This window comes from Neophocaena asiaeorientalis, unplaced genomic scaffold (assembly GCF_003031525.2).
Source record: "Neophocaena asiaeorientalis asiaeorientalis breed wild unplaced genomic scaffold, Neophocaena_asiaeorientalis_V1.1 scaffold346, whole genome shotgun sequence".
In the NCBI taxonomy this organism is placed as follows: domain Eukaryota; kingdom Metazoa; phylum Chordata; class Mammalia; order Artiodactyla; family Phocoenidae; genus Neophocaena; species Neophocaena asiaeorientalis.
Window position 1 is genome coordinate 1461650 of NW_020175400.1, and position 10509 is coordinate 1472158.

Below are 10509 nucleotides of genomic sequence, written 5' to 3' on the forward strand. Positions count from 1 at the left end.
TATCCCAGCTATTATCTTTTAAAATATTCTGCCCCAGTTTCTCCTCTTTTTCTGGAACTAGATTTCTAGCTAGATTTATGTTAGACTTTCTTACTCTATCTCCCATGTCTTTTAACTTCTCATATTTTCCATCTCTTTCTTTAGTTTTCCGTGTATGCATCTATTAAGTCAGAAACTGTGGGAATCTTAAAATTTACCCTACTTTTAAGCTATCAAGTCAGCCTCTAACAGTTATTTATGTGTGCGCGTGCACACACACAGACATGCACATAAATGTTTACACGTGTACTGACGAGACACAAGACCCCTGGGTCAGAGATACAGATGGTTTATTGCAGCAATACCTTGCATCCATTCCCTACACCCTAATTCCCACAGGGTGATGGGATAAGGGCTAGATGATACCTGTGTATACAGTTGAGTGCATCACAGGAAAGAAACCCCAAAATTCAGAGACTCTGAGCACTTGAGGGTTTCTGGCACATCTGCACAAACTCCCTTCCAGAGAGATCACTTTTTACCTTAGAATGTAGGCAAATCTCCCCTGGGTGAGAGGGGAAGGAGCCTTGAGGATTATTATCTTGAATGTAGGGAAATGTCTCCAGGGAGAGAAAAGAAAGGGCTTTATCTTTACTACTGTGAGATGTCTCTGGGGGAAGTGTGACTCCAAATCTCACCAGAGGAATACAGCAGCCAAGACCATCTGCTACTTCACATGTCCTTTGCTCAGAAGGCTTGGACCATGTAAGAATGTGAGAAATCCATGGAGCCAGATCCTGGATACTTTCTTCTGGTTTTACCCCCACTTTACTAATGATCTCTTTAGCTGTGTGTAGTCTACTGGTAAATCTATCTGTTGAATTCTGAATCTTGGTTATTGTATCTTTCATTCCTAAAAGTTCTACTGGCAAGGTCAACTTTATAGTTTTCTGTTTACTGTAGATATTTTCAAGCTTGTCTTTTATTTTTGTAAACATAAGTTTAATTGCTTTATACTGCTATGTCTGATACTGTTTGACTATTTCTGTTACAACTAGTTCTCATTCCTGGTGCCTTGTTTACTTGTGTGGTTGACAATTTTTGTCTGTATTTGCTATATATTGTCTTGTTGTGGGAACTATTTAAGGCCTAAGATAAAGGCATAGTCCTCCAGAGACATTTTTGCATTTGCATTTGGAAGATGCCTTGGAGTTAGGATCACTTTAATCTAAATTCATGACTTGGATTTTTTTAAAAATATGTGGGTGAAAAAAATTGGGTTCAGAAGATTCTCAGGTTTGTGGTTTCAGAGTCTCTCCCACTCAGTCCCTCAGCAATTGATAACTTTACTTATAGATACCTGGGGATAGAAGTGAGGTTTAATTTTGGTTTACCTTTGCCCAGATGGTATAGCCCTTCGGGGTGCTGGTTTTATAGGGGAACATTTCCCACCATGGTTGTTCCCTAACTTTGATTCTGTCCATCTTTTTCCTCCAAGGCTAGCAAAACTGATGTTCAGATTCTCAGGACTAGACAGGACGAAAACAACTGTCAATGCTCTCCTTACCTCTCTGGGTTCCCATTTTTGGCCTGATCATTTTAACTTCTTGTCAGAGATTTACTGTATTTAATAATTTCTTTTTTTTTTTGCTTTCTATTTTTAATTCTTATTTTATTTGTTTGTTTGTTTTGCGGTACGCGGGCCTCTCACTGTTGTGGCCTCTCCCGTTGCGGAGCACAGGCTCCGGACGCACAGGCTCAGCGGCCATGGCTCACAGGCCTAGCGGCTCTGCGGCATGTGGGATCTTCCCAGACCGGGGCACAAACCCGTGTCCCCTGCATGGACAGGTGGACTCTCAACCACTGCGCCACCAGGGAAGCCCTAATTCTTATTTTGTATTGGAGTATAGTAGATTAACGATGTTGTGTTAGTTTCAGGTGTACAGCAAAGTGATTCAGTTCTATATAAACATGTGTCTATTCTTTTTCAACTTCTTTTCCCATTTAGGTTATTACAGAGTGTTGAGCAGAGTTCCCTGTGCTGTAGTGTAGGCCCTTGTTGGTTATCTATCTATCTATTTATTTATTTATGACTGCATTGGATCTTCGTTGCTGCACGTGGGCTTTCTCTGGTTGTGGTGAGCGGGGGCTACTCTTTGTTGCGGTGCATGGGCTTCTCATTGTGGTGGCTTCGCTTGTTGTGGAGCACAGGCTCTAGGCGCGTGGGCTTCAGTAGTTGTGGCTCGTGGGCTCTAGAGCGCAGGCTCAGTAGTTGTGGCACACGGGCTTAGTTGCTCCGTGGCATGTGGGATCTTCCCAGACCAGGGATCAAACCCATGTCACCTGCATTGGCAGGCGGATTCTTAACCACTGTACCACCAGGGAAGTCCCTGGTTATCTATTTTAAATATAACTGTGTGTACACAGCTCAAACTCCCAATCTATCCCTCACCCTCACCCTGTATTTAATAATTTCTTATTTTATCCAGCAATAATCCAGAATAATTGTCAATAAGCCTTTTCAGTAAAGGACCAGATAGTAAATATTTTAGGCTTTGTAGACCATTCTCTGTCGTAACTACCCAACTACGGTGCTAAAGTAGCCTTAGGCAGTATGTGAACAAACAGGCCTGTGAATCATAGTTTTGCCAACTCCTGATGTAGAATATATTGCATACTGATTATGCCAATAACATTTGTTAAATATTGATTACCCTATTTTGTTATGTTTCTCTCATTAAACACTGTATTTTGGAGACTAGGATTTTCTCTGTCTCTCTCTCACTCTCTCTCTTTCTACGTTGGGTCTTCGTTGCTGAGCACGGGCTTTCTCTGGTTGCGGCGAGCGGGTGCTACTCTTCATTGCGGTGCGCAGGCTTTTCATTGCAGTGGCTTTTCTTGTTGTGGAGCACGGGCTCTAGTTGCACAGGCTTCAGTAGTTGTGGCACGTGGGCTCAGTAGTTGTGGCTTGCAGGCTTTAGAGCACAGTCTCAATAGTTGTGGCGCACGGGCTTAGTTGCTGCGCGGCATGTGGGATCTTCCTGGACCAGGGGTCGAACCCGTGTCCCCTGCATTGACCGGCGGATTTCTAACCACTGTGCCACCAGGGAAGCCCTAGGATTATCTTTTTCAAAGATGAGTACCATGCCATTTGGGGACTTCCCTGGTGGCGCAGCAGTTAAGACTCCATGCTGCCAATGCAGGGGGCTGGGTTTGATCCCTGGTCCGGAAACTAGATCCCACATGCATGCTGCAACTAAGAGTTTGCATGCCACAACTAAGGAACCTGCATGCCACAACTAAGGAGCCCGTGAGCCACAACTAAGGAGCCTGCCTGCTGCAGCTGAGACCCAGTGCAACCAAATAAATAAATAAATGTTTAAAAAAAAAATAGCTGAGTACCATGCCATTTAAATTAGTTACATTTAATATGATTATAATATTTCTAATGCTAGTTCCCACCCATTGTTATTTAGTATTCTTGTTTCATGCTTTTGTCAAATGAATTTTAGAAGTGTTTTTGTTGAGTTTTGTGAAATATTCTTGTGGTGTTTTAATTGGAATTTTGTTGAACTCACAAATTAATTTGTGAAAAACTGTTACCTTTGTGATATTTAAACCTTTCATTTAAGAACATGAAATATTTCTCTATCCAAATCTTTATTTATCCTAGTAATATTTGGTCATTTTCTTTATATCATGAAGATGTATGTCTTTTGTTAGGTTAATTGGTAGTTTAATGTTTTTCGTTGCTATTGTTAATTGAATGCTTTTTAAAAATTATATTTTCTAGCTCGTTATTACTACTACATGAGAATGCATTTGACTTTTGTGGGTTTATATTTACCTTTTATTTACCCACTTTACTGAAGTTTTAATTATCTATTGTTACGACTGATTTTCTTTGAATTGTGTTGGTATATAATCGAATTGTCTACATGTATGATATCCTCATCTCTTCTTTTCTAGTATTTCCCTTTTTGAATATCTTTGCATTGGTAAGAATGTCTAACATGAGAGTGAAAATAAGAGAACAGTCTCATTTTAGCCCCTATTTTTAATGGATTCATCCCTGTTGTAAAATATAAGATATTGTATTGGGTCTTGATTTTAAGTACTTCTAATTTTATGTTTTAATATATCTGTTAGAAATGTTTTGAGTTCAATAGATGCCATTTCAAATATGCATTGATAATACATACTGTGTGATTCCATATATCCATATAAGTTCAGGAATAGGCAAAACTAACCTATGGTGAATAAGTCAGTTAATGGTTATATCTGGGGTGTATTAACTGGGAAAAGGCACAAGAAAGCATACTGATATGCTAAAAATGTTCTGTATCTCTATTTGAATGTTGTTCATGCAGTTATATACATAAGTAAAACTATATTGAGACATACACTTAAGATCAGAGAAGTAGTTAGAAGTAATTCTGTTTGTTACTGTAAATGTGATATGTTTCTTGCTTAGCCACTTGTAGGGTTTTAAAAGAATGTTGCCCTTTAGTTTAATTTCAGGAGACTATGTCTTAGTCTTATCTAGTTCAATAAAGGTCCTCTCAATTTCTGGCCTGAATTATTTTTATTTGTTCAAGATACTGTTAAGATAGGACTCCTTTAATCATTTATTATTTGTGAGTGGTTTCTTTTACTACTTCAAGAAGTCTCATTCGCTGGATATATTTTTTATATTCCAGCCCTGGTTTGTTGTCATTCTCTCATACCTTTTTTTTCATTGATTTATTTATTCTTTCTATGTATGGATATGGTTTTCTAGTTTACTTGTTTCATTCAATAATTTTTTTTGCACTGTTCAATCAGCTTTTTACTTATTTATATTGTTTTACAATGCCATGATAACTTCCTTCATGTACATGAGAGAAATTTTTAATCATTTTCCAAATTATACTTGTGCCTTTTGTGGTGAGTCTAATTCAGAAGCCTTATCCGTTTCTTGGCTCTCATTGTTCATCCCCTTTAGTATTGTGAAACTTTGCACTAGTCTCTATTTATTTTCCATTTATTTTCTTCTTTTAATTTTGTATCACTGATCTTTGCTGTTGAGGAACAATTTTTTTGCGTGTCAAACAATTTTATTGATATTTTTTGCTTCTCAGTACTCACTAACTCCTTAAAAGCATTACTGCTGAAGGCTGTTGAGAAGGAAAATTGTGTACTTGCTATCATGCTTCAGAATATGACTGACTAGAGGATGCTACCCTGTGGGAATAACCAAAGAGCAGTGTAGCTTGAAAATAGGGAAGGGTGCCCCAGGGTTAAGGTTGACTACATGCCAACTATGAATCCATAATATGTCCCTACAGTTACGAATCAAACACATGTACTATTGAGATGACTAAATATGCATATCAAGTCGTACTGTGGAATAATATTGGAAAACTCTATTAGAATACCATGGCTAGGGGGAATCCCCTGGTGGTCCAGTGGTTAGCACGCAGTCCTTTCACTTCAGGGGGGCACGGGTTCGATCCCTGGTCAGGGAACCAAGATCCTGCATGCCACATGGCACAGCCAATAAATAAATAAACCCTCTTTCTAAAAAAGAAAAAGAATACCATGGCCAGTTTTGATATAAAAATAAATAAGGTATGAAAAATTGTAGAAAGTTGAGACAGGAACAATACAAACTTAGAAGGAATGTGGGGAAAGGTTAAGTAATGATGCCATGGACCATTTTGTCCTGCTTTGTCTTAAGCCTGAAGGACTGTGTGCCTCTGCCTCTGTGTCAGCCATCCAGTCGTTTGAGGTTGAAATTTTGAGAGGGCAGTAGTGTGACTTCACTCTTTTTTTAATTCTTTTATTTATTCTGTGAAAAACTTCCATATTGGGCAGGACCTTGGAGAGAGCATACTTCAGTGAAAGGCCAGTGCTTTTAAACTGGATGTAAAATGGAGAGGTGCCTTTGGATGTGCAGGGACTGTGGTCTTAAAATATTCACCACTAAAAATAAAAATCAGGGCTCCTTGGGGAAATGGCTGATTCTAAGTCTGGGGCAAAAAAATGCACAAGATAAATCTGGGATGTCTTTTCATTCCAGTTAGTAAGGAAGCTCTCAAAACCTACTAAGTTTATGTCAAAAGTACTGAAGAGTCAACCTGGAAAGGCTCCCACTGGGCAAACGTGAAACAGTTTCAGAATCGATAAGGATGATAATTATATTGGATTAAAACATACCTAATGGTTAATTCATGAGTTTATAATGATGCTGAGAAAAAGATTCACAACCATTAGAGGCTGTTAGAGAATTAACTCATTATTTTGAAAACTAATAAATAAAGGAAAAGAATCCAACATTTATCCTGTCTTTTCTATGTCAGCTGTACCACTGGGTAACAAAATAATAGATCAGAGAACATTTCTCTTGATAGAACTATTCCAGCTAATGAATGAAGAAGGAATGACAGAATTAAAATATCACTATTTTGGGAGGTTGACTTCCAGAATGGTGAAGTGAGGACCTTAGATGTGTGTACAGATGAAACAGTATTGGATGAGCTGATAATAGTTGATGAGTTGATAAACGTTGAAAGTGGGTGGTGGGTTGGTAACAACTTTATTAAGATATAATTCACATATCAGTGTGAATTATTCAGTGTTTATTAATTAGCTGTTTCACCTAAAGCATTTTAAAGAGGAAGAAGAGGCAGAAATCATTCCTTCTTCTGGAGAAGGTGGAACAAAATCTATATCATAATCATCTTCATGAAGCTCAACACATGGAGATTTCCCAGTTGAACTTTCTACCAAGTTTTTCTTTTTTCACTGTTATCTAAAGTAAAGCAGTTGTTAAACATAGATTATTTTAATTATTAGCGAGTGGAGTATGATATATGTAAAACTTCATATTTCCATGAATATCATTTAGTATTGTTAATCCTTCTAAGATATATGGCGTAAAATAAAAGGAGATCTCTGGTAAACATAGAATGGGAAAGAGGGTTATAACTCTCAGCTCAAATGAATGAGCATTGTTTACTAGCCGTATATTCTGCTATCCCATCTTCCTTTGGCCCCAGTAATTTTAAGGTGGCTTAAGCTACACATTATCCCAGGCAGTAGCTCAGCAGTATCACAATTTGTTACACAAGAGGTGTAAATATGCTTGGTAAAAGTGTTCTTTCAGGTTGAAACTAGGTAATTATGAAGCACGGTATCTTGCTGGTAAACCATGGCTGTCATTGGTGGTGCTCTTCCTTCTTTTCCCGATTTTCCCCTTAGGCAGAGAATTCAGTTATTCCTTTGTTCTTTGGGTTTTCAGTGTGCTTTGATCATTTTCTCCCACCTCACTCCCCATTTGGCTTCCGTTTATGCTTCAAGCCTAGGCCAGGTCCCATTTTTCTGCAAGCCTTTTCCTAATAAGCCCTTCCCTAATGTCTTTTGTGCTTATTTTAGCATTGGGGGAAAACCAGGTCATTTGCTATTTAAGTGAGACTTCAGTTAGTTAAAGATTATATATTTCAAATGTTACCGGTTGTAAATGTCAAAACAGTTTTTTGACCAAAACAAAAAAAAAACGTCATTACTCTGGACACAGTTGGAACAGTGCTCTACCCCCCAATAAATAGTGTGGTTAATGCAAAGTGCATAACTCCACTGATATTTTTTTCCCTCACTTTTTAGGATCATGGCTGCTGTTCCTCAAAATAATCTACAGGAGCAACTGGAACGTCATTCAGCCAGAAAACTTAATAATAAATTAAGTCCTTCAAAACCAAAATCTTCGTAAGTATTTTGGTTGGTTTGCTTCCATCCAGGCACTAACACACAAGTGAAATACCATCTCTTTCAACCCTTTCATTGTAGAGATGAGGAAATGAAGCTGAGAGGGTCAGTGATTTTCCTGCTTTGCAAATTAATGGTAGAGCATGTTTTAGCAACGCTAGGTAATGTATTGCTCAGCACCTTTGCATGGTTTCTAGCACATGGTTTTTGTTCAGTAAATATTCATTGAATGAATGAATACAAATCTTGTAAATTTGGGCAGATCGGTGTTTTTAATATTTTAATATAATTTTATATCCTTTTCAAAAACCGTTTCTAAGGAAACTATAGCTCTCCAGTTCTGTTCTTTCCTCCAAGCTATATTCCAAACTCCTTCTAACAGTACCTAACATTTTATAATCTTTATTGTGCCCTTACCAGATTCTAGACACCATTCTGTGTGCTTGACTTCAAAGTCACCATTGACCTTCATGTCACTAAATCCATCCGATGTCCAGGACTCTTGCCTCTTTCACTTGTCTTTCAGATTTCAGCATAGCTGGCAGTTTTTGACTCTTCCCCATAAAACTTGTATCAGAGTAGAGACAAGTAGCCACGTTTTTTCGCCTACTCCGTCCCCTCCCTCTGGAGAGGTTTTTTTTTTTTTTTTTTTTGCGGTACGCGGGCCTCTCACTGTTGTGGCCTCTCCCGTTGCGGAGCACAGGCTCCGGACGTGCAGGCTCAGCGGCCATGGCTCATGGGCCCCGCCGCTCCGCTGCACGTGGGATCTTCCTGGACCGGGTCACGAACCTGCGTCCCCTGCATCGGCAGGCAGACTGTCAACCACTGCGCCACCAGGGAAGCCCTGGAGAGGCTATTAATTAAGGACTATGAGCCTGAGAAACAAAGTAGTAGGAATGGTCCAGATACTCTCAAAGCTGAATAATTAGCTTCTGAATAGGAAGAATCAGAGCATACAAAGCATAATTTAAGTTACCTTACACATTTTAAAATCAGAGAGGGAGATAGATTCTTCGCTCGCTCATTTGTGATGCAAGGAAGTAAGTTGTTATATAAATTAGGGTTTTGTTATGTATACTTTCTGGGTTTGTATACTTGCTGGGTTTTGTGTACTTGCTGGGTTTGTTGAAATTAATCCATCTAATTCAGTTTTTCGATTATTTTTCAGAGGTTTCACTTTTAAAAAGAAAGTATCTTCAGCCAACGATGTGTCTGTAACTAGTGTGTCAGTAGCAAAAGCTCCTGTGTTGAATGATAAAGATGTTAATATTACTGAAGCCTTTTCCTTCAGTGAACCTTTTCCCCACACCACAAATCAGCAGACAAAGATCAATGACTTTAAAAATACTCCAGCTGGACAGCAAACTAAGAGAGTTGGTTCAAAACCGTTATTGCCAAATTTGTCACAGGTTCCTCAGGAAGTTTTATGCACTACCCAGAACACACTGCTTGTAAAGGAATCCTGTGATGCTACTTTCAAGAGATTAGAATTTAGTTCTTCATCAGATTCTCTTATTACCTTCAATGATTGGGATGATACGGATGACTTTGATACTTCTGGAGATTCAAAAGCATTTGTGACACCACGCCAAAACCACTTCATAAGAGTAAGCACTGCTCAGAAATCAAAAAAGTGTAAGAGGAACTTTCTAAAAGCACACCTTGATAAAACAAATACAGTAAAGACTGATTTGACTCCTTCCTCCTCTGAGAGCAAGCAGGCATTTTTGACTAAGAAACAGAAGGATGACTCAGAATGGTTAAATAGTGATGTGATTTGCATTGATGATGACCCCAATTCCGAAGAGCTTATAAATGAAGATACTCAGGAAAATCATCCTTTAAAAACTCATTTGGGAGAGGAAAGAGGTAAAAATTATTGTTTTATTTCATTTCAAAAGGTTGTATTAGTTTATTCAAAGCTAGGCATTGGGAACAGCAGCAAATATGATTTAGCTTTTGTCCTTAGGATGTACAGAGGTGCTTATACATCCTAAGCACCATCTGTTGGCCACGTTCTTGAGGCAGGGCATACTAAGGAAATGAAACATTTTATTCTGCTATTTATATAAACAACAAGGATAGCTCCGTGATTTTATATATGAAGAAATATGTAGAGGGACTTCTCTGGTGGCGCAGTGGTTAAGAATCTGCCTGCCAGTGCAGGGGACACAGGTTCGAGCCCTCGTCCAGGAAGATCTCACATGCCACGGAGCAACTAAGCCCATGAGCCCCAATTACTGAGCCTGCACTCTAGAGCCCATGAGCCACAACTACTGAAGCCTGCGCACCTAGAGCCCATGCTCCGTAACAAGAGAAGCCACCACAGTGAGAAGCCCACGCACTGCAACGAAGAGTAGCCCCCTCTCGCCACAACCAGAGAAAGCCCATGTGCAACAACAAAGACCCAATGCAGCCAAATAAATAAATTTAATTAATTAATTAATTTTTTAAAAAAGAAATATGTAGAGAATATAATGCTTAGTGAAATAAGTCAGAGAAAGAAAACTATATGATATCACATGTGGAATCTAAAAAATAATAATAATGAATCTATATACAAAACAGAAACAGACTTGCAGACATAGAAAACGAACTTATGGTTACCAAAGGGGAGAGGGAAGGGGGAGGGACAAATTAGGAATATTTTTTAGATTAGGAATCTAAAAAATAATAATAATGAATCTATATACAAAACAGAAACAGACTTGCAGACATAGAAAACAAACTTATGGTTACCAAAGGGGAGAGGGAAGGGGGAGGGACAAATTAGGAATATGGGAT

The 10509-nt window shown here is 38.7% G+C and overlaps 1 protein-coding gene across 4 annotated transcripts in view; it reads left to right on the plus strand.

Moving 5' to 3' along the window:
• The window catches only part of BLM (BLM RecQ like helicase), a 91769-nt gene that overhangs the window by 15885 nt on the left and 65375 nt on the right, over positions 1-10509 (plus strand). For all 4 annotated transcript variants that reach the window (XR_003006094.1, XM_024766442.1, XM_024766443.1 and 1 more), the window contains exons 2-3: positions 7624-7725; positions 8894-9594. Coding sequence is in view for 3 of the 4 variants with exons in the window: in XM_024766443.1 (XP_024622211.1) it covers positions 7624-7725; positions 8894-9594 (803 nt within the window). In the remaining variant the exon portion in view is untranslated. The remainder of the gene's footprint in view (positions 1-7623; positions 7726-8893; positions 9595-10509) is intronic.